Source organism: Alosa sapidissima, chromosome 13 (assembly GCF_018492685.1).
Source record: "Alosa sapidissima isolate fAloSap1 chromosome 13, fAloSap1.pri, whole genome shotgun sequence".
Classification (NCBI taxonomy): Eukaryota; Metazoa; Chordata; class Actinopteri; order Clupeiformes; family Clupeidae; genus Alosa; species Alosa sapidissima.
In genome coordinates this window covers 30,015,013-30,042,736 of record NC_055969.1, presented here as the reverse complement: position 1 = coordinate 30,042,736, position 27,724 = coordinate 30,015,013, and the positions used below count along the sequence as shown (strand labels likewise).

The following is a 27,724-nucleotide window of genomic DNA, read 5'->3' as shown; positions in this document are numbered from 1 at the left end:
CCTTCTTGTGTCCCCCCTTAGCTCTTTCTCCCCTCCCTCTCTCCTCCTCCTCCTCCTCCCATCCCTTCTTGTGTCCCCCCTTAGCTCTTTCTCCCCTCCCTCTCTCCTCCTCCTCCCATCCCTTCTTGTTAGCTCTTTCTCCCCTCCCTCTCTCCTCCTCCTCCTCCCATCCTCTCTTCAGTCCCTCCTCCTCTTCAGCCTCTCTCTCTCTCTCTCTCTCTCTCTCTCTCTCTCTCTCTCTCTCTCTCTCTCTCTTTGTTCCTCCCCTCTTCCCTCTCTTCTCTCCTTGCACTGACTCGGTCTCAGAGGACCCCCTCACCATTGTACACAGAAGCCACTCCTCAGCCTGGTTGGACTGAGTCCACCGCACAGTTAGTGTTTGTATTAGCCGGCCTGTATATCCGCCACCACCACCACCCACTCTTCCTCCTTATGGACGTGAAGGTGTCTTGAGCATGATTGGCCGTGACCAGAAGATCAAGAGCTTGGTTACCTGGAAGTCTTGAGTGTGACCATTATTTAACTTACCTTTTGTCTAGATATAGTTCCCTGTCTTTGTGTAGATATACATCTACCTTACATGGAAAAGCTTTTTACACGGTATTGAAAATATTTGATTTGTTTGACTGAAGTCGCTATTCGTGCGTGAATCTGTGGGGGGAGGGTAGTAAGGGGTTGCTAACAATATTTGAATAGAACGAGAATGAAAAAGCTTTTACATCTAACCAAAACGCGGTGAAAGAAGAACAGGTTTCTTTGACGCACTTTGACAAACTGTACATTGTGCATGTGTGTGCATCTGTACATTGAGCGTGTGTGTGTGTGTGTGTGTGTTTGTGGTGGTTAGTGTTACGGTCTGTCTTGTCGTTGCTGACCCTTAGCAGCCACCCAGTTCTGAGGCGGCTGCAGGAATGTGCGTGGGAGGGGCTGGCAACGGTCAACATATCTTCTGTCCTTTTCTCTCTCTTTTCCCTCTCTTTCTCTCTATTTTCCCTCTGTTTCTGTCACACTGTGCTCGGCGTCCTTCTCGCTCTACGTTTGCCCGCTGCACCCAGCTGCCCAGCTACGTCTCTGTTTTGCCTCCTGCTCTGACCGAGCCTCTGCTGCTGGCGTTGCTCCATCTGACTCCGGATTCATATCTACATCTGATTACAGCACTGCATGCTCTGTCTCTCATTCTTGCTCTCTTTTACTGTCTTTCTCCTACACTCATGCATCTATTGCCCCTCTCCCTCTCCACTACACATATGCACTCACACTCTATTGCCCCTCTCCCTCTCCACTACACATATGCACTAGGGCTGTCACTTCGAAAATCGATTGCACAATCGATTGGACCAACCAACACAAGTTTCGAAAACTAAAATAGGGAATTGTACACTATTCATTTTAAATGAATTAAACAAATGAAAAAGATAGATGTAACAAAACTCAGGAACAAGCAGAAAAATAACAAAGAATTCCGAAGTGCAGTAAGCATTGCGAAAGCTAAAAAGAAAAATCCCACCAATTTTACGCACCGGAAACAGCTTTTTCAATCGGCTGCTGTGCTGCTGGTGTTTTGCCAAAAAATTGAGGACAACGCGATCAACCTGTGCGACATGAGAGATACGAGTGATAGGCCCTAATAACTTGAGGAGTTCGATATGGAAGCACTTCGGGGTTTGGGTATATCAAACTATGGAGAAGGACAAAGCGGTATGCAAACTGAGCAGTCGTGAGTTCTACGTAGGCGAAATTTGTTTGACATTTCTAATTGTAAACGCAGCCGTTGAAGCCTGCAGTGATGTTTTTTACTGATGTTATGGCAGTCCACTCTGCTTATTGTTTTTCGAGAATGTTGCACTCCTGTTTGTCATTGTGCACGAAACTTCACGCCATTGTGCGTCTTCAAGCGCCCCCCTTACGTTCGTCCTAATGCCTGTTAGTTGTTTGTGGATTGTCCTATATTTGGCGTTGAAAATTGAGTCGTCTTTAGACATGAAAAATCGATTTTACAATCGATTCAATGAACAATTATGTCTCAAGAATCGAACAGGATTTTTTCACAAAAGTGACAGCCCTAATATGCACTCACACTCTATTGCCCCCCTCCCTCTCCACTAAACATATGCACTCACGTTCTATTGCCCCTCTCCCTCTCCACTAAACATATGCACTCACGTTCTATTGCCCCTCTCCCTCTCCACTACACATATGCACTCACGTTCTATTGCCCCTCTCCCTCTCCACTAAACATATGCACTCACGTTCTATTGCCCCTCTCCCTCTCCACTACACATATGCACTCACGTTCTATTGCCCCTCTCCACTATACATATGCACAAACACTCTATTGCCCCTCTCCCTCTCCACTATACATATGCACTCACACTCTATTGCCCCTCTCCCTCTCCACTACACATATGCACTCACGTTCTATTGCCCCTCTCCACTATACATATGCACAAACACTCTATTGCCCCTCTCCCTCTCCACTATACATATGCACAAACACTCTATTGCCCCTCTCCCTCTCCACTACACATATCCACCTACACTCTATTGCCCCTCTTTTTCTCCGTCCCATCCTCACATATACAGCCACTCTCTGTTGCCTGGCTTTATTGCCGTCGAGCTCAGTGATTAGAAAGGAGTTTACGAGCGCCGCTTCCTGATGGAGTGTTTGGGAGGGTGACGCGGGATGCCTGCTGCCCTTACAAAAGAAGGAGAAACTGACTTTTTGTGTGCGTGTGTGCGTGTGTGTGTGTGTGTGTGTGTGTGTGTCTGTGTGGATATTGTCTGTGTATGTTGGAAGAAGCACTGAGGTTTACTCTGCCACCTCTTTAATCTCGCCCTCTTTCTTCACTTCCCTCTTTTTATCTCTCTCTCTCTCTCTCTTTTCTTTTCTTTTCTCCCTCTGCCTCTGTCTCTCCCTCCCTCACAGGGCAAGCCTGACTTGAACACAGCTCTCCCCATCAGGCAGACCGCGTCCATCTTCAAGCAACCCGTCACCAAAGTGGTCAACCACCCCAATAATAAAGTAAAGACAGATCTGCAGCGTGCCACAGAACAACCTAGACAGGTGATGACCACTTACACACACACACACACACACACACACACACACACACTGTGGGTGTGACCAAACCACATTCTTATCCTAATCCACATACAGTAGTTGATTGTCCTCAAGGTAACTCTCACTAACGTAGAGGTCTGAGAACAGTCTGCGACTTCATTAATGTATTTATTTTTCTCCCAGTCTATCTGACTGACTGGTCTGAAGTCAGAGGCTTGTATGAGCGCTGCATAAAGATTTCCTGCCTGAACTGGAATGGCCCCCGAGAAGAGAAGGCCACACTAACCCCAATAAAGTGTGACGCACACGCTCGTTATTGACCCCGCCGCCTTGCCGCCTACATACACACGCACTTGTGCACGTGCGCATGCACTCACACACACACACACACACACACACACACACACACACACACACACACACACACACACACACACACACCGACACACATGCACACACACACCCTGACCCATAAACCATGTGAATTCATTCTCTCAGTGTTAGTCATCATGTCATGGCTTTCTGGCAGTGAGAGGGTAAGAGAAGAAGAGAAGTGCGATTATACTGGAAAAGAGCGGGAGAGACAGATCGAGAGAGAGGGAGAGACGGAGAAGTGTAGGACTTGGACAGAAGACTGAGTCGTCTGTGTGAGCTAGAGAGAGAGAGAGAGAGAGAGAGAGAGAGAGAGAGAGAGAGAGAGAGAGAGAGAGGAGAGAGAGTGAGAGAGAGAGAGAGAGGAGAGAGAGTGAGAGAGAGAGAGAGAGAGAGACACAAGAGTACAGACAGTACAGACAGAAAAAAGAATGCAACAGAGCAAGAGGGCAAAAGACAAGCGAGCAAGCGAGCGAGCTCCCTCTGCTGTGCCCTCCTCCTAGGTCGCTGTGTGTGTGTGTGTGTGTGTGTGTGTGTGTCCGTGTGTCCGTATGTGAGTCAGAAGCAGGCAGGCGTGGTGCAGCAGCGGTGACGCGGGCACACGTACGCCACCGCTCCAGCGAGGGCACGCTGCCCCAAGGCCACCGAGACCCCCTCGCCAGTTACGTAAGCTTTGCATAACAAAAGCTCCGGCGCTGCCCTTGCAGCTGCAGGCACTCACAACGGCCACACGAGGGCGACAGAGACCCAGCAGCCTTAAAGCTCTCTAAGAGCACACCGCACCACAGATGGAGAAGAGACAACACTCTCCAAGTGGGAGTGAATGATTAGGACAAAATGTAGATATTACTTCCTTATATCTATTATGTAGATATAAGGAAGAACAAAATGTCCTCACTTCATGGTGCCCCCTCTTTTCCCCACATCTTAGTGGTACTCTACCATAGCGCTGTAATATTGTAGTATTTGTAGTATAGTGGATTATGAGGTTTTTTTTTTTTTAACTGGTTTATTTTGTGCCTTGATTTTGGAATAGCAGGGTCATGTTGGGACTCACTATTCTACTGTTCTGACGGCTGTTCTAAATGTGTGTGTGTGTGTAGCCATCTCAACATGGATGGATGTAAGTAGAGTGGATGGACTAATGAGCCACAAGAATGGAGAATATTCTCCCCATTTCTCTCTTTCTCTTTCTCTCTCTCTTTCTCTCTGTCCTCCCTCCACTGGTTGATTGTGTCCACTCAGCGCTTTCTCTCCCAGAGGCCTCGGAGTGTTGAGCTCATTTCCATCCCATGCCACTGCATCATTACCCAGGATGCATCTCACTGAGTCTCGCACACACACACGCACACACATGCACACACACGCGCACACACGCACACACACACACACACACACACACACACACGCATACAGAAACAGCCTCTGGAGATGACAGACAGTGTGCTTAATAGCTGATATGCCTCGCTGAAGCCCTCAGGAATACTCAGTGGCTGAGTTTCGCTCACACTGTCGGCTCACAGCTTTGTGTTTGTGGCGTGAGTTGTGAGTGACCACCCAAGATATGAGTTCCATATTCTCCTGCTGGAAGAAGAGAGTGAAGCAGTGGCACGTTCTTTAGAGGGGTGAGAGTGAAGCAGTGGAACGTTCTTTAGAGGGGTACGTTCTTTGGCACGTTCTTTGTAGCAGTGGCACGTTCTTTAGAAGGGTGAGAGTGAAGCAGGGGAACGTTCTTTAGAGGGGTGAGAGTGAAGCAGTGGAACGTTCTTTAGAGGGGTATGTTCTTTGGCACGTTCTTTGTAGCAGTGGCACGTTCTTTAGAGGGGTGAGAGTGAAGCAGTGGCACATTCTTTAGAGGGGTGAGAGTGAAGCAGTGGAACGTTAATTAGAGGGGTGAGCAGGCATCTGCAAGTATGCTGGCTTATTTTGTTAATGCCTAGTGGTTTTACTTGTCCGTTCCTCGTGGGATTCCATAGTAGATAACCATTATATTCACATTATATTTTCCCTGGTCACTCTTACCTCCATTCACCTAATGACACAGATGGAGATGAGCCCATGGAGACGTCACGTTTATCAGCTCCTGTCAGCCGCTGCATCAAAGCCCAAGGTGCATTCAGAGGAGTTATTTTCCCCCCACAATATGCCTTTGATGATTGAAAAAGGGAACCTGAGATTGATGTCTTCATGATGGGAGAGAACGGATTGGGGGGAGTGAGCATGATCTCGGCTGAGCCTGTCTTTGAAGGAGAGAAAAGGCTGCATCTGCGCCTGACAAAAAAACCTAGAGGAAGTTATTACCTTGATAGCGCTACACACACACATGCACGCGTGCAAGACACACATACAAACACACACACACACGTGAATAGCTTCACATCTTTCTGTGTGTCTCAAACAAGCCTTGCACAAAATCACCACAGTAAATGACCTATGAAGCCATCATCGGCGGTGATCAGGCCTGAGGCCCATTATGGACCGTCCGTCATGGGTGAGGGGGCAGGGAATGGCCTCTTCAGACGCCACGGATGTGGGAGATGAGCTCTGAGAGTGTACGACAGCGGTCCAGAGAGCTCCACAGGACTGGTGACGCTAGCTCTCAGTGGCACCCTGGGTAGCAGGAAGGAGAGTGACCACAGTGAGGGTGGGAAGCAGGCATGCAGAGTGGCCACAGTGCTCTTGCAGAAAGGGCTCTACCGCCCTGTCAGATGTTGTTTGTGTTTTTATGTGCAGAAGAAACTCAACACAGTTGTGTGTTGTAAGTGGTAATGAGTCCGTATTTGTTGATAAGCCGAGGGAAAGAGCGAAGGAAATTACTCTCTTACACTGTTGTAAGTGTTGAGACGGCACATCCACCTGCGTCATCGGCCACAATCAGCTGGCATTGAGCGAGTGAGTTTCTTTTCTCTCAAGTTTGACAAGTCTCTTATTTGAACTTATTGTTGGTCTTAGGACTGCAGGTGCTTGGGCACTCTCTCTCTCTCTCACTCACTCACTCACTCACTCACTCACACACACACACACACACACACACACACACACACACACACACACACACACACACACTCACACTCACACTCACACTCACACTCACACACACACACACACACACGCATGCACATGCCAAAAGCATTCTGAAAAGCATGTGATTGCAGAGACGCTGAGCTTTCATAGTGACCTGTCCACCCCTTCTGTCCAGGCTTAACAAAAGACCAGAAAAGACTTTGGAGCTGTTTGTTCCATGTTGTTTAGCCAGCAGGTGTCAACGGGCCAAAAAGCCCACGTTTGATTTTTTTTTCTTTTCTTTTTGTGGGGGTGACGTGTAGCTCCATTGAGTCTCTTCCGAGAGTGATCCCGCACCTGTCTGAGCTGCTGAGAGCTCCAGCTCCAGCTCCAGGCTGGCTTTAGAGGGGATTACGGCTCAGAGCGCTAATGGAGGATCACGGATCACTCCGGCTGGAAGTGCAGGCCGCTGCTGTCCGTCAGGTGGCGAGACTGTCGGTAGGGAGGCCTGAGAGAGGGGGTAGCCTCAGATCTGCACTTCAGATCGGGGGCCCGGGGGGGGGGGGGGGACTGGAGCCGTTTCAATCAAATGCGATGAATGGTCACACAAAATCAGTGTTTGACTGTATTATAAGTTCCTTACAAAACCATGAACTGTTTGTAACAGAGAAGAACATCAATTTGAGTATTTAACCTGTTGGTAGTATTTGGGTATAGAATAGAATAGTATTTGGGTATAGAATAGAGTTGTATAGAGTAGAGTAGTATTTGGGTATAGGATAGAGTAGTATTTGAGGGTACTGTGTAAAATCAGTGGTTTAAAACAGGATCTTTGATAAAATAGAATGAATAAAACACAGTACAGCATTGTAATGATTTCCCTTCTGCCACCCCATATAATTGGGCTAAAACATGTAAGGGTGGCTAGAAATATACCACATACTACTACATATAATACCACAAATAATACTACAGTTACCTTATTTGGAAGAACTGAAGTGGAAATGGCTTAATATGGAAGCTGAGTGGTTTGATGGTGAGATATGACGTAATGAAATGTGCACTCTGGTCAAGTAGTATGTTGTTATGGTATGTCAGGCATCCCTTGCACGAAATGGTTCAGTCCGCCTTCCCCTGCTAGGCGCATTTTTGAAGTAACGTTCATTCTGCCGAAGCGGCAATGCAGACTTTCACGGTGTGAAGATGTCTAAATCTAAGAAAGCTAAATCCGGTTCCCAGAAAAGGAAAGAGAGGCAAGAAAGGGAGAAAAAAATAAATGAGGGAAAACAAGTGTTAACAGCCTTCTTTCCCAAGAAAGGTGAGCCCAATGTGAAAGCAATAGTCTACAAATGAAATGAACTCCTGAAGGTTACAAAACACTTCAATACCACCGCGAATCCGCGATTATCAGTGCTAAAACAGCATTAACACAAAATTAGAAATAACATGATGCCTGATTTATAGCCTACCACAACATTTCAATAGCCTACTAATTCGAAAATTATTATGAGCTAATAGCTTAACTTAGTAGGCTCAATGTTATATAGGTTCATGAGGAAAGGCTGTCAAATTAGTAGCAAAGCTAACTTGTGAAACGCATCACACTCAGTTAGCTATAGATAGCTGTTCTCTCGGCCAAAAGTGTTCAATTTGTATAGATAGCTGTTCTCTCAGCCAAAAGTGTTTTCATTCATTTCATGTTCTAGCTTTTAAACATTCTTCAAATAAAACAGAAATTCAGTGAAGTCTTGGGTAATAAGATTATTTTCTGTTATACAGTACATATAAGAGTTGTTAGATTAATTCAATGTGTGATTAGATAGTAGTTAGTTGTGAACCTCATGCTTCATGCTTACAGCCGGTGGTTGGTTAGTTGGTTGGTTGGGGGGGGCCCATGGCCAACACTTGTGCATAGGGCCCAGAATTTGGTGCTACGCCCCTGCACACAAGCACACATCTTTCTCACTTACTCTTTTCCATCAGTGAATACTCCCCTAGCATACACTCACACCCATCCTTTCCTTAGAGTCATTCTGTCTGGCTCCCTCAGTCCATGTTACCCACCTGTAGCATAATGTGGTAGCTAGCTTCTCTGCTTTGGTCAGTGTTCACACCTAATAGCTTGTATTTCTCATTGCATTGCACACAGACATACACCCTACACACCAACCCACACACACACCCACCCACACACACACACACACACACACACACACACACAAACATCCTGTCTGCCCACACACACTCATACCCACACTCCTTACCCATACTTTCCTTACAGTGGTTCTGTCAGGGTTTAGTCCCACCACCACCACCACCTCCTCCACAGCCCGCTGCCTTCCCCTCCCCACTGGCCCTCCGCCAAGCCCAGCGGCTCCGTCTGAATGGCACCTAATTGGAGCCCGGCCGTCGGCAGCGGGCGGACAAAAGAGAAACGGATTTGTGTTGAACGGGAGAAGATGCCTCCTCCTCCTCCTCCTCCTCCTCCTCCTCCTCCTCCTACGACCTCGCGGGATTGCTTTTCTCTCCTCGAGTCGGAGTAGCGGCCCGGGAAAGATTTTGGGCAGCTGCCATGATGTTTTGTTTTCCTTCCGTTGTTCTTCTTTCCTTTCTCTCTCTCTCTCTCACTCTCTCTCTCTCGCTTTTGCTTTCTCACCCTTCTCAAAGCCGAGCGCCAGGCCGATGAGTGGCTGGGTGCGTGGTGGTGGCGGGAGGACGCGGTGATCCCAGGCTGTTTCCCCGGCGCTTCGCAGCCTGTCGCTTTTATCGGCCCAAACGCAGCGTTGGTGTTCAGCTTAAAAGCCTTTGGAAAACACAGCTGGTGTTCAGTGAACGGCCTCTAAATCCAGCGCCAGCAGCCGCTACTGTTTGGTAAACAGCCCTTAAACAAATCATTTTGTTTCGTAAACAGCTCACAAGAGCTAGTGTTTAGCAAAGAGCTTGGCAGCACAGTGGTGGTGTTCGGTAAACAGATCATAAAATCTCTTAATGTGTTAGAAGAGATTATATTTCAGATATCAAGCACTTGATATGAAGGATAGCATTAATACGTTAAAGCGAACAGTTGGCCTGTAGGTGGTCACTGCACTGTGATGACTTGGACAAGGCTATGCTAGGATATGCTTTTTATGCTATACTGATCTGGGTAGGGTGATCTGGCAGGTAGGTTTCGGTCTGACTAGCCAATGCTAAGTGATGGACTATTGGTGTAGCGGCCGTAGCTGGGTGGTCAAATGGACCAGGCTAGTTTAAGCTGTTTTTATACTGTGTGGAACTAGGATAAAACGAGTAGGGTCAGCTTTGACCAGCAAATGCAGAGTGGAGGGCTGCTGGTCTGGCCGGTGGTCAGCTGAAACCGGTCTATGCCAGCTCTGTCAGGCCCGCAATGGGCCCTCGCTGGCAGAGGCGGGGTGGCTGTGCCCAGTCATGCCGAGCAAGTCACGGCGCTGGGTTTGGTGGTAAATTGGAGGCCTGAGACGGTCATTACGGGCAATGGGCCGTGCTGGCAGCCCTGTCTGATCTCTCTCTGCCGCGCCGAGGTCTCAGTGGTACCCAGGGGCGCAGGCCAGCCAGAGGAGTGGAACACGGAGTATCACACACACACACATACACACACATTTACAGGCACTCTTTCAAAAACACACACACACTCTCACACTCCCAGATATGCTCTCTCTCCACTGCACGTTCTTATACACTAGCACACACTCAGTCATACAGAAACTCATTCAAATACACACACACACACACACACACACACACATAGTTTCTCTTAAAGGCGCTGTCAGCTTCACATTTTGCAGGCCTGATCTCTGAGCATTGTGCAATGATAAAATGTAGCAATTATGTTGCTGTTATTACCCTCCCTCCCTCTCTTGTCACATGAGCATGAATTGTACCCAAGGCTGCGTGAGCCATTTGATATGAGCATTGAAATACAATAGTATTGACAGCAGGGGAAGCTTCACACATTAACCTGCTGTAGTAAATCTGAAGAACAGCTGAACGTTGTAACTCATGAGTGCTGTCTCTGTCCCTTTCTCTCTCTCTCTCTCTCTCTCTCTCTCTCGTTGGTGGTCTTTATGCATGCTGGCAGCTCTTCTGGGAAAAGCGGTTGAAAGGCCTCCGGTCGTTAGATGTCACAGAAGAAGTACTACGGACCATGGAACTTCCCAAAGGTTTACAAAGTAAGTGCTGGCCTGACTTGCGTACATGGGCACACACACACACACACACACACACACACTCCGAGGTACACACTATGTGACAGGGTTTCTCCCTCCCATGACGAGTCTGTGTGTGTGTGTCTTCCAGGCGTGGGTCCAGACGCGTCGGACGATACGCTGCTCACGGCCATCGCCAGCGCACTGCACACCAGCTCGGCGCCCATCACAGGCCAGACGTCCACGGCGGCAGAGAAGAATCCCGCCATCTGGCTCAACACCACACAACCCCTCTGCAAGGCCTTCATCGTCACCGACGAGGACATCCGGTACGTTCCGCTCCACGTGAGGCCATTTACCACTTACGTGTGCTTGCTGTGTAGGCTATGTCTGTGTTTTAAAGTATTAGATTAGATTAGATTCAACTTTATTGCTATTCTGCAGGTTCAGAGTACATTTATCAGAGCCAATGAAATGCGTCTAACAAGAACATGATTGTTTATGAAATTGTAGGTAAGAGTAAATACTACTGCATATCCTCAACCTTTTACATCTTATACAGATACAAGCAAGCATTTATAATTAGTGTGTTAGTCTTGTGTGTGCCTGGTTTTGTGTTTATGTGTAAGTGGGTTGAGGGCGAAGCGTCCTTATCTGTGTGGCCAATTTAAAAGAGCGATAGATAGTGAGGGATTGGAATATAGAGGTGACAGATTTATCTTGCACTAAGACCATGTGTGAATGGCAAAGTACTAAGTAAACTAAGAACCACAGGATTGTCCATCTGGGGTGTCTGTGTATGTCAGTAATGAACTTGTGGTCACCCACTGAGCCTTAGAGTGATTAGCTTCAGAATGTCGTTAATTATTGGTGGACATTGTTGAGTTGGAGAAGGTCTATGTGGTCTGTGATTCAGCATTGCAGTTCTTTCCACAGCCACTAGATGGCAATATGTACACAGGAATGATGTCCTCGATATAGCCACTCACCGCAGAATGTTTGTCCGAGTCTTAGTGCGTGTGTGTGTGTATTTGTTCTTTTTGCATGTAATTGTGGTTTTTCGTATTCATATTTCTGTTTACGTTAAAACCCTGCTGTTGCACACACAGCATTGTCCACCGTTCACTACTACACGTCCATCTGAACGCTGTGAGCACAGTTGTGCCAAATGGATCAGAGCAACTCTGTTCTCTCTCCCCCCCCCTGCCCCTCCTTACTGAGTGAGTGTAGTCTCTCCCGCCCCCAAATGAGCGACAAGAAGCCATTAGACTCTCTGCTGATCCAAGCCTGACCGCGAAGCCCCTCCAAAGGGTGATGCCATTGACAGTCAGCCACTGATATTTCAATGTGGTCCCAGCCTAGTGACAAATCAGGAAGAAAAGGACAACAGCAACAACACATGTCATTTGTATACTGTATCTAGGTAAACAGTGAAGGAGGGGGGGGGGGGGGGGGCTCACTTCATCCACCAGCAGCAATGTGTAGCACCCACCTGGGTAATGCCTGCACAAAGAGACAGATGTCTGTGGCCAGCCTGTCATTTCATGCAAGGTTCCACATGCTGAATGGAGGGCTGGGTCTCCCATAGTCCCCAGCTTAGACAGAAGTCAGCAGAGTAATTCCAGCCTCGCTCACCTCAGCTGTATTAAAAACCCACACCACACGCCTATACCCTGTTTCAGTTTTTTTATTAGTGTCTGAAAGAGCCTGTCTGGGCAAGACTGTGTCTGCCCACCTGCTTGGCTTTGGTGCTTCAAAACAAATGCAGATTGGTTCATCATTCACCACAGCAGCGTCCTGCCTGCAGAGTGCACAGCACTGTGTGTGGTGTGTTTGTGCTCGGGAAGTGTCAGAACAGCATCTCTCCGTGCGTTAAAGCAATGCCTTTTCATCATAGCTCATTGGCGCTAATGGTTAGCGCAGCATTCGCCTCCCTACTCTTTGGTGGCGCACAAATTAAGCTCACATTAGTTTAATAGTCTTTGATTTGGGTTTAATTGTCTTTTGCCTGGGCCCTGGAGCTGCAGGCACAATGTGACAACCCCCCCCCCCCCAACCCACCACCCCCCACTGTGATCCCTTCCTCCCTCCACGTTTAGTCAATGCTCATTCACTCCCCAATTCTCCAACCCCCTACACTCACACACACACACAGACACACACTGATTAAAAGAAGGGGGTGTTTGACTGCTTGGCGGAAATCGGGACCTCGCAAACATCCGAGGCTCACCTGTCTTTGAGGAAAGCAGTGGTGGTGTTTGTGGACGATCTGTGTTTGCGTTTGCTGAGCCGTGCGTTGGAGCCAGTGGTCTTCATTATAATGTTTGTGTCTTCCAGGAATGAGCAGAAGATGCATTTGCTCTGTTTTTGTTTGACTTTCGCAGAGACGCAAGCAGATGGTCTCGCTGTGTGTGTGTGTGTGTGTGGGGGGGGGGGGGGGGGGGCGTGCGTTCGTGTGTTCGTGTGCGCACGTGTGCAGTTTAGACATAACGGTGTGTCTGTTAATTAAAGCTTAGAGGCTGAGATAGGATCTCCAGCGAACAGCTTTCTGTCTCCAAGACCAAGGTGTGCAGATGAGCTCTTTCTCTTGGTCATTCATCCATCCCACCATTTCTGCCTCTTTGTTTTACCTTTCTCTTTCTCCTCCCTCTTCCTCCACTCCTCTCTTCCTCCACCTGTCCACTGTTCCCCCTCTCAGGGAGCAGGAGCTGAAGGTGTATCAGGCCCGCAGGAGTCTGGAGGAGGCACTGCTGGCTGACGGGTTGGCGCGGGCCGCCGAATCCACCAGGGACATCAAGAGCAAGGCATGAGAAGAGTCCATCAGGTGAGGCCCGGGGGTGTGTGTGTGTGTGTGTGTGTGTGTGTCTCTGTCTGTCTGTCTGTCTGTCTGTCTGTCTGTGTGTGTGTGTGTCTTTCTGTCTTTCTGTTTGTTTAGTTCAAGTCAGTGGTCTCTGTGTGTGTGTGTCTCTGTCTCTGTCTGTCTCTGTCTGTCTCTGTCTGTCTGTCTGTCTCTGTCTGTCTGTCTGTGTGTGTGTGTGTGTGTGTGTGTGTGTGTGTGTGTGTCTTTCTGTGTCTGTTTGTTTAGTTCAAGTCAGTGGTCTCTGTGTGTGTGTGTGTGTGTGTTTGTGTGATGGTGGGAGTCGTAGCTCCATATATGGCTCCATATTACCCACTGTTCCCTCCCCCCCCACCCATCCCTTGCGCCCCAGCAGCGGTCAGGTTGCCATGGTAATAACTCTGGACATGGAATCCTGCGGCCTCATCTGTGAGTGACAGCGCGGGGGGGGGGGGGGGGGGGGGGGGGGGGTGTATGCCTCTCAGGAGCATCACCGTCTCCTCTCCTTTCATGTGCAGCTAATAAATCTTTTAAACCTAATTAATGCCTTAATACCCCACCAGCCATCATCTGCCATCCTACCCCAGCCACTGCTTCCTGCCCTCCCTCCGAGGCCCAGACCCCCATCAGTGCTGAGCTGGGGAGGGGGCAGTCAGAGGAGGTGGGCGGGGTGGGGCATGGTTGGTGCCACTTCACATGGGATATGGAGATATGGGCGAGATATGATGTCCCCATCTTCTTTCCTTTCTTTTCCAAACGGTGTAGTGATAAAGCATCGCTGCATTTGGCTGCATTAAAGCAATACAACGTGTGTGTGTGTGTGTGTGTGTGTGTGTTTGTGTTTGTACGTGTGTGTGTTAGGTAGCTTGTCTTATCTGCTAATGGGTTTAATATGTTGGCAATGATGGGTGTGCCCCCACATGTGCCGCCAGAAACCTGTGCACAACACACACACACACACACACACACACACACACACACACACACACACACACACACACACACATACACACACACATACGGCACACGGCACACGCACAGAGTCCCATTTGAAACCCAAAGGAGCCTGAGTCGGTGCGGTGAATAGCATTTGCATGAATTGAGAGGCCCGCGGGTGGGCAGCACCTGAGATGAATGTGTGAGTCAGACTCGCCAGAAGGATGGGAACTCTCGTTTAAACAAGGATTCGGACCTTATCGCCCCTTCCTTGACCTCTCTTGCCAACTGGATGCTTTATTTGTCTGCTGTTTATATTCACTGTAAGGGGCCATACTCTCTAATGACCTTTGACCTGCTCATTTCACTGGTTGTAGTTGGGGTGGTGTACTCATTCATGTGATTCATGTGCCTCAGTTATGTCATGAGCTTAGTGGGTGGATGCTGACCAGCTACAGTTTAGCTGGGGAGGGGTTCTTTTCCAGGAGAGTGTCCTCATTGGCTGACTGCACACAACGGTGTTTTTACTGTCGTGAGGGTTAAATGCCTTCTTAAAGCCTTTTTAAAACTCACACATTTAAACCCCTCTCCCACACACACAGACACAGAGACACACACACACACACACACACTCACAAACGCACACGCAAACTCACACTCAATTCACTTTTTGTCTTGTGCAAACACAAAATATTTACAGTCCTTTTATGCACAATAAACACACACACACACACACACACACACACACACACACACACACACACACACACACACACATTCCCTTACACACCCTAATCCCAGAGGAAGGAGAGGAGGCACAGCGGAAATCCCAGCTGGCGCTGTCTCGGGGGGCTGATAAAAGACTGTTGTGAGAATGCGGCAGGGAGAAGCATGTGACGTGAAATGGAGGGAAGGGAGAGGTGAAGAGAGATGATTAGCTCCCTAATCTCCTACCTGCACTTTTTAATCCTCTGTACATGCTAATCAAGACTGCAGGCAGGTCTCGGCCTCCACAGTGTGGGTGTGTGTGTGTGTGTGAGTATGTGTCTGATGTGAAAAATATATACATATATGAAGAATATATTGTGTATGTCTCCTTTCTTTTATGCAAGTGAAATGTCAATCGGTACGTATTTCAGTATGTTCAGTATTCTGTTATGTGTATATATATAGCATATATATATAGTTTATGTATGCTATTGTGTGTGTGTGTGTGTGTGTGTTGTGCTGGTTGGAGCATGTGTAGTGGTTACCACCCAGCCTGAGTTTCCCAGTGCCAACTCCAGACCCACTGCAGTCACTCTCACTGGCAGAGACGTGATTATTCAGCAGACAATAGACAAAAGCCCTGCACCAAACACTCTGAATAGAGACACACACACACACACACACACACACACACACAACTGCAGACACTTCCTCAGCAAGCTGTTACAGGCGCGGAATTTTGATGTAAACCCCATACACACACAAACACTATCTCTCTCTCTCTCTCTGACACACACACACTCTTTCTCTTGCTCACACACATACATACACACACAGTCTCACTCACTCACTCACTCACTCAACACACTCACTCTTTCTCTCTCACACACTCTTACATGCACACACAGATACTTGCAAAAGCAGGCAGACTCTGAGCCATCTGTGTCAGCGGTTTGTCAGGCTGGTTGTGAAGGGTGAAATGAGGGGGAAAAGTGATTATTATTTATTATTATTTCTCGCTAATCGGGCTGATATTAATGTTTTATCACTTAATTGCGGGCTGAGATGACGCTGGGTCCCTGCTGCCCCTGCCCCTACTAATCAGAATGTGTTTAGACATGGAGCATTAGACAGTGCAGCCACTTACAGAAAAACACAGATAAGCATGAGTGTGTGAGACATCAGGTATGCATTCTCTTTCTGTCTGTCTGTGTGTGTGTGTGTGTGTGTGTGTGTGTGTGAGTGCGCGCGCTCATACACATGTAGAGGCTCTGTGTCGTCAAGTTCTGGACTGGCAAGGATGCTAATTAGCAGGAGTGCCGCAAGTAACAGTTCTTGGTCCTGTATGATCTAAATGGTGGTTGTACTTAAGAAGGAGACAAAGGAGAGAGAGGAGATAGACTGGTAGCCGAGGGGATGTCTGAATCTCTCTCTCTCTCTCTCTCTCCCTCTCTCTCTCTCTCTCTCTTTCTCCCCCCCTCTCTGTCTCTCTCTCTTATCTCCACAGCCCTCCTTCTGACCCCTCCCTCCTGTCTCTAGTGATCTCTCTGCTCCTCCAGCATTTTTATCTCTTGCAGTAGTTCTTTCTGTCGTTTCCTCTGTCTGCCCCATGCACCCCCCCCCCCCCCCCCCCCCCCACACACACACACACTCACACACTCACAATTGCACACACACACACACACAGTCTCAATCTCTATGTAGTGTCAGCCCATATATCTCTCTTTCTGCTTGTCTCCCTTTGTCTTCTTCTCAGTTCCCCACTGTGTTTCTCCCCTCTCCTCTCTCTCTTTCTCTCTCTCCCTCTCTCTCTCCCTCTCCTCTCTCTCTTTCCCTCTCTCTCTCTCTCTGCCCCTCTTCTGCGGTGCAGTTCTCCAGAAGCAGTGTGTAGGTTATAGGTAGCCTGTAATCGGTGGCTCTCTGCAGGCTTGTCTCGGGAGACCACACATTCCCTCTCTGCTACAGTAGGGCACCACGCTGACTGGATCTCAGAAACATTTTAATAGAGCTCTCCTCCGATAACCCTAGAGTGACACCCCCAATCCCCCATCCTGCATAGGTAATAGCTAAGTAGCACTCATTCCTTTTCATTCACTTCTGAGCCCTCCAATGGAGACATTCTGAATTCTTGGGATTGAATGCTGAGTGAATGAGAGATTTTGGAACACTCAGACTCAGCCTTTTGTCGAGCGCTGTGTGAGGAGCTGCTGTGCCCTCCGCCAAACCGCTCCACCGTGTCGTGCCAGCCCACAGGAGGGTACCGTGCCCTTTCAGCTCAACAAGGTGCCATGTTGCGCCCCCCCACGCACCCCCCCTATACCCTTCGGCGAGGGGTACAAGAGTGACGCATCCCTGACTAGTACTGCACTGTTCCGCAAAAGCATGAGCATGCACCATGGAGATGGAGGAGGCAGAGATGAGAGCAAGTGACAGACACAGCAGAGAGGAGAGTGTGTTTTGGGAAGAGGAGGAGTGTGTGTGTGTGTGTGTGTGTGTGTGTATTGGTCCTCTGTTTTTTACCCAACTCTCTTTTTTATTGCTTCTTAAAAAGAAGGAATTTAAATTAAGCAATAAAACGTGTTAATATTAGGCTCCTTAAGTAATCCCCCCACCCCTTCTCATCTGTGCTGTGCCTGCGAGTGTGCGTAATTAAAGCCAAGGGTTGTGGGCAAACCGCAGAACTTGGGGGCCATTTGTTCTAATTAGTCCTTCTATTTCATCTCCCCCATAAGTGGGGGTCTAAGTGAAAAGCCTCTGCTAATGGAGATGCAAATTTGCGCATGCTGGGCGCTCGCTCGTGTTGATGGCTGTTTGTGGGGGTTTATCTTTAAAATGTGTCAGTGGTACAATATGTCGAGTAGACTTAAAAGGCACTTTATAATGCAGATAATTCTGGCACTGCCAATCTTTTTTTTTTTTCTTTTTTTTTTTAAAAATCTAGTTCCTTATAATGGCACTGGAGAATGTGAGCTTGACTGTGTTGAAATGGAATAAATCAGGAACACTTCAGTGATATTTCCTCAAAAGTGTTCAACCATCAGATTTACCCATTTTGCATATTAAATCTGCAAATGGGCTCCTGGATCAACGGCACATCAACGCACCGCCAGGCCCACCCGCTAGTACATTCCAAGCTACTTGTTTTTTGTTTTTTCAGACTTGACGGCACACTTGCTGGAGCGCTCCTCGTAAACATGGAGCGCTGTCTTGCTCTCTCGCTCAGCACGTGGCCAAATGCAAGACGGCGCACAAAGACGCAGAGAAAGTGAGGATCCTCCATCAGGGGCAGATGAGTAGAAGTAAAAAGGGGGCCCATAAACGTGGTGGACGCGTAAAGAGGCATCAGGATCCATTAGACCCTTGTGGTGGGCCACTCGGATGTGTCTACGCAGCAGGCCACAGGGGCTGATGGAGCTGGTTGAGCTGGGGCCTCACGTGGGGGGGGGGGGGGCGTCTGAAGGTGGAGGCTGCCTGTGTGTGTAGTTTACCCCCCAGAGCCCCCCCACCTCGGTGGGTGAAGCATCCATGACTTCCATTCCTTCTGCTCTTTGTTGCGTCTTTTTAAGCCTCGTGTTGTTTCTTCTTGCTTTTCTTCAGCCTTCTCTCCCCTCATGTGTTGGCCTCACTTCACTTCTCTTCTTTCTTTGTGCTGCTTGGGCTGGGTTTGCGCTGTCTGTGTCCTCTCTCTCTCTTGTTCAACTTTTTAAGGAAGACCCTGTGATGTCTCACCCGAGGAGTTCAGAGCACAACCCCCTGCTGTTCTCTCTCTTTCTCTCACTCTCTCTCTCACACACACACACACACACACACACTCTCATTACATACATACTGTATAGGCACCAACTGTTTTTTTTCTGGATAGGCTCTTCAGAGAAACCCTCATTTGCCAGCACATACATACACACACCCACATAAGTACAGGCTCCTGCAGGCCACCAGCTCTCCCTTTGAAAACCTCCCGGTCCCTTTGAACCTCGTATTGATTCCCCTCTTCGCTTTTCCTTTCCCACTCTTGGTGCTTTTCTCGGTGCCCATCTGGGATTCTGGTGTCTTGTCCCTCTGCTCTAACACCATCTAACCCCTGTGCTTGACCTCCGCTGGAATCTCTCTGAGGGGACCAAGAGCACCAGACGTGTGTGTCTGTGTGTGTGTGTCTGTGTGTGTGTGTGTGTGTGTGTGTGTGTGTGTGTGTGTCTGTGTGTGTGTGTGTGTGTGATTCGTGATTGCGTACTGTATGTGTGCATTTGTGTGTGCCATATCTGACCACGAGGCCTTGTGCTCAGCTCTCTGTGTTAATGGAAGATGGCAGTCAGCGCAGATGTGTCATGAGCTCTCTCTCTGCCTGGTAACACGTGCTGATTGAAGTCTGATGACCTCCACCTGTTCCTGCTCTGCTCTGCCTCACCCTCGTTACCTACCAGCTGCACTGCATTCACCACTCATCATGCCCTCTATATAAAGCCTTGCTTTTCAGTCCACACTTGTCAGATCGTCTGCAACCAGCACCAGTTACCTGCCTGTTTATTGAAAACGCCTCTGACTCTTTGCCTGTGATCCCGGACCCGCTCGACTACTTCTGTGTTCTCCAGCCCCGGTAATCTTGACCTGCCTTCCGTCCCTCTTCTACGAATACCGCCTAGTCCTTGACTGTACTGCTGCTTCGTTTCAATTGCTGTTGTGTGTGTGTTTCCCCCAGGACTTCCCGGATCATCCAGCTCCTGCCATCGCTGTTCGGCTACTGGGGGAACACACACACGCAGACTCTTGGAACTCCTGTACCCCCCCCGGAACCCCTGAAACCCCCAACCCTTAAATAAACTTTTGAACGTGACGCTTTTGTGGTCCTCGTCCTGTTTGGTGTCTGACAGTACGATCTGACCAAACATGGACCCAGCGCACGGTCGAACCAGCATGGAAACCGACGAACCAGAACCACCCACCGCCATGCAACGCCTGGAAGAGACAGAGAGAGAGGTAAACCGCAACACTGCTGACATTGCCTCCCTACTTCAAGCCGGCTTGAGCCAGCGTCAGCAGTTCCAGCAGCAACAGCAACAACTTGCAATGATCATTCAACTTCTCACCAACCTTTCTCCTCTGCCTGCTCCCACCGGCCCAGCCCCAGCCAGCCTGCTCACCGGCCCAGCACCCGAGTCTCCTGCCCAGTCCACTGCTACCGTGGCTGCCGGAGCCCCAGAACCCAGGATCGGCAATCCAGAGCGGTTCAGCGGCGACCCAACCCAGGTACGGGCGTTCCTGACGAGCTGCCGTGTCCAGTTTACCCTGCAACCCAGGACTTTTGCCACTGAAGGGGCGAGGGTCGGTTACGTGATCACTCACCTGACGGGCCGAGCTCGACTCTGGGGAACGGCGGAGTTCGAGCGCCAGACCCCAGCATGTGCAACCTTCAACCTATTCGCAGAGGAGATGCTCAAGGTATTCGATTTGGAATCCACAATAGCCGAGGCATCTCGGATCCTGATGAGTATTCGCCAAGGCAGAAGGACTGTTGCGGATTACTCCATCGACTTTCGAACCGTGGCAAGTCGGAGCTCCTGGAACATGGAAGCATTGGTGGATGCTTTCCTCCACGGCCTGGCGGACTACATAAAGGACGAGCTGGTTTCCCATGATCGACCCCCCAGCATTGCCCACAACATTTCTAATGTCCCTGAATGTTACCATGGCCTCCGAGAGGTGTTCAACAAGACCAAAGCCACATCTCTGCCCCCACACCGTCCGTACGACTGTGCCATTGATCTCCTCCCTGGGACTGCTCCACCCAAAGGTCACCTCTACTCACTATCCCCTCCTGAAAGAAAAACTATGGAGGATTACATCAGGGACTCCCTGGCAGCTGGACTCATCCGCCCGTCTTCCTCTCCTGCTGGTGCCGGGTTCTTCTTTGTGGGAAAGAAAGAGGGTTCTCTTCGCCCCTGCATTGATTATCGAGGTCTGAATGAAGTCACAGTGAAGAACCGGTACCCTCTGCCTTTACTCACCTCTGCTTTTGAATTGCTCCAGGGATCCACTATTTTCACCAAACTGGACCTTAGAAATGCTTACCACCTAGTGCGAGTAAGGGAGGGTGACGAGTGGAAGACAGCATTCAACACCCACACCGGCCATTATGAGTACCTGGTAATGCCATTTGGCCTCACCAACGCCCCAGCGGTATTCCAGGCGCTGGTGAATGATGTGCTGCGGGACATGCTGAATAAATTCGTCTTCGTGTACCTGGACGACATCTTAATTTTCTCCAGAACTCTGTCCGAACACACCCGTCATGTCCAGCTGGTTCTTCGACGGCTCCTGGAGAACTCTCTCTATGTCAAGGCGGAGAAATGCGAGTTCCATGCTCAGACTGTGTCATTCCTGGGATACATCGTCGCTGAAGGCAATATCCAGATGGACCCCGCAAAGGTCTCGGCAGTTACCTCCTGGCCAGTTCCGGGGAATAGGAAGAAGCTGCAGCAATTTCTCGGTTTTGCCAATTTCTACCGGAAATTCATCCGGAACTACAGCTCCGTCGCCGCTCCCCTCACAGCTCTGACCAGCATCAAACACCCCTTTTTCTGGACCCCAGAGGCCAACACAGCCTTTCATACCCTCAAGGCCCGGTTCACCACTGCCCCCATCCTCCAGATGCCGGATTCAGACCGGCAGTTCGTTGTCGAGGTGGATGCCTCAGACGTGGGAGTCGGGGCCATACTCTCTCAACGGGCAGAGGAGGACAACAAGTTGCACCCCTGTGCATTTTTCTCTCGCCGGCTTTCACCTGCAGAGCGCAATTATGATGTTGGGAACCGTGAGCTGTTGGCTGTCAAGCTTGCCCTGGAGGAGTGGCGTCACTGGCTGGAGGGGTCCACAGTTCCGTTCCTGGTCTGGACCGATCACAAAAACCTCGAATACATCCGCAATGCCAAACGTCTTAACCCCAGACAGTCCCGCTGGGCCTTGTTTTTCACCAGATTCAACTTCACCCTGTCATACCGCCCAGGTTCTCGGAACACCAAGCCGGACGCTCTCTCCCGTCAGTTTCATAAGGATGACGCCCCTTCCCAGGAACCTGCATCAATTCTGCCCGATCCCTGCGTCGTAGCTGCCCTGACCTGGGATATCGAGGAGGAAATTCAAGAGGCCCTCCGTGACCATCCCAGTCCCAGTGCATGCCCAGACGGTCGTCTCTTCGTCCCAGATAATTTGAGGTCCCGGGTCATACAGTGGGGACACAACTCCCGCCTTGCCTGCCACCCGGGCTCCGCCCGCACCTGCCATCTCCTTGCCCAGCGCTTTTGGTGGTCGTCTTTGAGAAGGGATGTCCGAGAATTCGTCCGTGCCTGCCCCACCTGCAATCAGAACAAGTCCTCCACTCGGCCCCCCGCTGGTTTACTCCAGCCCTTGCCTGTGCCCACACGACCCTGGTCCCACGTCTCCTTGGACTTTGTAACTGGCCTCCCACCATCAGGTGGGATGACTGTCATTCTCACTGTGGTTGACCGGTTTAGCAAGATGGCACACTTCATTCCCCTCCCTAAACTGCCATCTGCCAGAGAGACTGCCCAGGCTGTTCTTGATCATGTCTTCCGTCTACACGGGCTGCCCAGGGATGTTGTCTCTGACCGAGGCCCGCAATTTACCTCTACATTCTGGAAGGAGTTCTGCCGTCTTCTAGGGGCCACAGTGAGTCTCACCTCTGGGTTCCACCCCCAGTCCAATGGTCAATCCGAGCGGGCAAACCAGGAGCTGGAGAAGGCGCTGCGGTGCATGGTTTCTCGCAAACCCCAGGCTTGGGCACAACAACTGATGTGGATAGAGTATGCTCACAACTCCCTCACCTGCTCTGCCACTGGTATGTCACCTTTCCAGTGTGTGTATGGCTACCAGCCCCCCCTGTTCCCCAGCCAGGAAGGAAATGTGTCCTGCCCGTCTGCCCTCGCCTATGCCCGCCGTTGCCGTCGTACCTGGTCACAAGCTCGTGCCACGCTACTCAAGTCAGCTGTCAGCTATGCCACTGGGGCTAACCGCCGAAGATCGCCGGCACCCGCCTACCGTGTTGGCCAGAAGGTGTGGCTGTCAGCCAAGGATCTCCCACTGCGGGTGGAATCGCGTAAACTGGCACCTCGATTCCTCGGCCCGTTCCCTATCCAGAGGGTCATCAGCCCAACCGCAGTCCGGCTCCAGTTGCCAACCTCCATGAGGGTGCACCCTACTTTCCATGTTTCGAAAGTCAAGCCGACGCATGAAAGCCCGCTGGTCCCCGTGCCGCTTCCTCCTCCTCCTCCTCGCCTCGTTGACGGTGGGCTGGTGTACACCGTTCGACGCCTGCTTCGGTCCAGACGGCGAGGTAGGGGCCTCCAGTATCTCGTCGACTGGGAGGGCTATGGACCTGAGGAGAGAACCTGGGTGCCAGCCAGTCGGATTGTGGACCGGACACTCATCGCCGACTTCCACCGTCTGCATCCTGATCAACCTGCAATCCGTAGGGGCCGCCCCAGAGGGGTCCCTAACCGTCCTGCCCGCCCGGCTTCCTGTCATGTGCCTGACCCTGACCCTGTCTCGGTACCTGTCCCGTCTTCTGTCCACGACCCTCCAGCTCCCTCCGAGGATGAGGATGTTCACTCGGACCGCTCGGAGGAATTCTAGCCCTCCACCGGCTCCCCTCCGCCCTCCCGACGTGGTGTCACTCTTGGGGACTTCTGGGGCCGTCCCTTAGGGGGGGGGTTCTGTCATGAGCTCTCTCTCTGCCTGGTAACACGTGCTGATTGAAGTCTGATGACCTCCACCTGTTCCTGCTCTGCTCTGCCTCACCCTCGTTACCTACCAGCTGCACTGCATTCACCACTCATCATGCCCTCTATATAAAGCCTTGCTTTTCAGTCCACACTTGTCAGATCGTCTGCAACCAGCACCAGTTACCTGCCTGTTTATTGAAAACGCCTCTGACTCTTTGCCTGTGATCCCGGACCCGCTCGACTACTTCTGTGTTCTCCAGCCCCGGTAATCTTGACCTGCCTTCCGTCCCTCTTCTACGAATACCGCCTAGTCCTTGACTGTACTGCTGCTTCGTTTCAATTGCTGTTGTGTGTGTGTTTCCCCCAGGACTTCCCGGATCATCCAGCTCCTGCCATCGCTGTTCGGCTACTGGGGGAACACACACACGCAGACTCTTGGAACTCCTGTACCCCCCCCGGAACCCCTGAAACCCCCAACCCTTAAATAAACTTTTGAACGTGACGCTTTTGTGGTCCTCGTCCTGTTTGGTGTCTGACAAGATGCAGATTTTTCAACAGGATGCCAGCAGCAGTGTGTGTGTGTGTGTGTGTGTGTGTATTATATGTGGGAGGGGAGACTGCATAAATAACCACGCCAAAGAGACATCCGAGTACAATCCCTTACGATGTAAATGACCGAAGCAGGGCCTCTGGGAATGTGGACTCGCATGACCTTTCAGTGGTTGACCTTTCACCTTTTACTAGATGATGGTCTGACCTCTGTCTCTGTGTCCACAGGGAGTGGATGTCTTCCGTGTCCTTTGGACGCCTGACGCCATGTCACTGGTTCCTGCCTCCAGACTCCTTCCCAGCACAGTGTCACATCCTCTAACCAACAGCTTTAGCCAAGGCCTTCTGGAATCTTTTATGTCGTTGTCTATTGTTTTTTGTTTTGTTTTTTGATGTACATATCTATATATAATTTCAGAACAATGCTTATTTTGTGTCATATATTTTTTGGAATTTAAATATTCTTTTATATATATATATAAATAAATAATTATATAAAGAGAGGCAAATATTTGAGCAATATTCTTTGAACTTCTGGGAACTTTTGCGAGTCAGGTTGCAATCTGCTGGATTGGTATTGCTAACTGTTTTTACTTCCACATGTTCTGTCTGGTGCGGTTGGTTGTAAGGGATTTTGTTCTTTTCAGGGTTTGTAATAGATAATTAATGCATTTACATGAATATAAATGGAAAACTGCTTATTTAAGAAAATTTTATACCTTGAGAGAAAATACTTGTACATTTCTTGCATCACTTTAGAGTAAATAAATGATTATATTCACATGTGCCTTCCCGTGTTTTTATATGTGCAAGGAAAAGCCGGAGGTTGCCCAAGGCGGTGTTGAAAGGTATGTTTCTTAAAGCAGTTAGGAGGCCTTGTAAGTAGTTTTCTCACAAAAGCGTGAGTGGTTCTGTTGGTGAAAGTGCTTCCAGGTCGGATTTGGCGCTTAGATGAGCACAGCTCCTGTAATTAAACTCTCATCTCGGTTCTGCTGCCACAGCCGGAGCCTGCTAGCCTGCACTGCACACACACACACACACACACATACACATCAGTGTGAGAGAGCTCCTTCCCACCCTGTAGCTTTCTTGTTCACTCTGTCTTTGTTGTGTGTTTTTTGTGTGAGTGTGTGTGTGTGGCTCCAAGGTCTGTAGTATAATATATGGTGTGTATTTTCCTCACTGTGTTGTCTAATGTGTGTCAGTCTGTCTTTGTTGTGTTTGTGTTTGTGTTTGTGTTTGTGTGTGTGTGTGTGTGTGTGTGTGTGTGTGTGTGTGTGTGTGTGTGGCTCCAGCTCCACGGTGTGTAGTATAATATATGGTGTATATTTAGTGTGTAGTACTCGGTGTGTAGTATAATGTGTTGTGTGTGTGTGTGTGTGTGTGTGTGCGTGTGTGCGTGTGTTTCTTCTAAAGAAACACGTCTCATGGTGTTTACATCACTGACTTGAGCTTTTTGAAATATTCCCATGGCAACATGTGGCACTGTGTGAGCACGCACGACCACATAAACCACACACACACACGACCCAAATCCACAGATCTTTGGATCAACATCAGTAGCTTGAGAGTACACTCTCCACAGAAACTGCTTCAGATCTCGCCCCAAACAGACATCACATCGCCCCCATAGTCCAGTGACACAGTTCCATTCGAGTTTGTGTGTGTGTGTGAGATTGTGTGTATGTGCGCGGTAGGCATGCAGGCGTGCTGCAGAGTGCAGGAGCAGCCAAACAAGCATGTGTGTTTGTTCGGGTGAGGAGGGGTGCAGATGCTCAGGTGAGCCCCCATGCAGGTAAGCTGGTGCTCAGCCCAGTAGGGGCACAACTTGTGTGTGTGTGCGCACGCGTTTGTCAGAGAAAGAAAAATAACAGGCATTCTCAGGCATTCACACAAATGTTAATGTAAGCTTTATTTTTGCCATGCCTGTAGCAGTGTGAAGAAGACCCCATGAGAACTGCCTTATACAGAATCTTATACCCACACATATTCAAAGGAAATGGACTAATGTAAATCTCTGCCTTGTCCCATGTGTGTGTGTATGTGTGCACATGAGATAACTGCCTTTAGGCAGGAATCTGGTAGTGATTCACTGTCACTGAAACCACCATAAAAATTCAACTAATTCAGTAGACCCATTTTTTTTCCATTTAACATTTTTCATTATTTGTTCCTTTTGACTGATTACAGAACTATCACAGTATTCCACGTGTGATTAGCCAGATTAGGATTTTGTTTTCATCCAAAACACTTCTACATCAAGGTGAGCGAGAGAGTATGAACGTGTGCCGCGTTGCCTGTTGTTCATGTGAAGACGCGTCGGCGCTGAACGTTTCATTACGGTTGCAAGTGGCGCCAGCTCTGTGCCACAGAGAGTCATTTGCATTCACTAATGGTCCGCCGTTGCCAAGTTGTTATCAGTTCATGAGAAATTAAAATTTTCTCTTCCTTGGCAGACGCCTGCGTGCAAAACGTCCACAGAATCCCATTTGCATCTTATAATGGTCACGCTTTGCATAAAATCTTGGACTTGGGAAGAGACGGTGGTAGTGGGGGCTTTTAAGTTAAAAGTGCATTTGGGGTCCCGAGGTGCTTTCACAAAGCACTTTGGCTACATGGCGCCTCGGGACATTCCCTAAAATCTGTTAGCATAAGTTTGCAATCTGTTGAGAGCCAATAACCCCAGGTACAGACCACAACCCCAGCTACCTCAACACACGTGAAGACCCATTTGGAAGTTGCACAGCTTTTCAGTGTGGAGTTCATTTTCACACGTTATGTTTTTTTAAGTGATTTTGTTAAAGGTTAAAAGTGCACAGATTTCTGTATAATACATCTGCATCTATTGTACATTACTGACAGAAGCAGATTCAACCACACATTAAAGGAATAATGGTAGTGATGACTGAGACTCGTTGACGTCTCAGAGAAACTATTAACAGACTAGCATTGCATTTGGAATGCAAAATACCCAACATTATTTATCACGCAATCCATCTGATTTGTGGCCTCCATCTCCCAGTCATCTCTCTCCTCTGTAATTAAACAAATCACAGAGTAAAGAATATGCATCGCAGAGACAAATGAACAACTTAAAGTAATATTCTATCACTCCCTCTATTTCACTCCCACACTATAATATATCTGCCCTTTTTAACTGCAAAAATATATTTTGGTTAGTGAGACCATGGGTGGGTGGGTGGGTCTAAACCCATCCTCTCTCCTCTTCCCCTGGTGGTATAACTGTTCTGAAGGTCAGTGTGTGTCTCTCTCTCTGTATGTGTGTGTGTATGTGTTGAAGGTGTGTTTGTTTGTATCCAGAGTGCTCTCCACTGATGGAAATCAATAGCTAATTGAATGT

The 27,724-nt window shown here is 49.2% G+C and overlaps 1 protein-coding gene and 1 long non-coding RNA gene across 2 annotated transcripts in view; both read left to right on the top strand.

Moving 5' to 3' along the window:
* Nucleotides 1–25,144, top strand: part of mbd2 (methyl-CpG binding domain protein 2) — a 42,608-nt gene extending 17,464 nt beyond the window's left edge. The window contains exons 3-7 of the mRNA XM_042058522.1: nucleotides 2,927–3,064; nucleotides 10,533–10,623; nucleotides 10,751–10,928; nucleotides 13,298–13,423; nucleotides 24,592–25,144. Of these exons, the coding sequence (XP_041914456.1) occupies nucleotides 2,927–3,064; nucleotides 10,533–10,623; nucleotides 10,751–10,928; nucleotides 13,298–13,409 (519 nt within the window). The 3' untranslated portion in view covers nucleotides 13,410–13,423; nucleotides 24,592–25,144. The remainder of the gene's footprint in view (nucleotides 1–2,926; nucleotides 3,065–10,532; nucleotides 10,624–10,750; nucleotides 10,929–13,297; nucleotides 13,424–24,591) is intronic.
* LOC121679625 lies at nucleotides 7,012–8,181 on the top strand. Its single transcript, XR_006021360.1, has 2 exons — nucleotides 7,012–8,061; nucleotides 8,095–8,181. It is a non-coding gene; the product is annotated as an uncharacterized LOC121679625 (long non-coding RNA).
* Nucleotides 25,145–27,724: the final 2,580 nt, after the last annotated feature.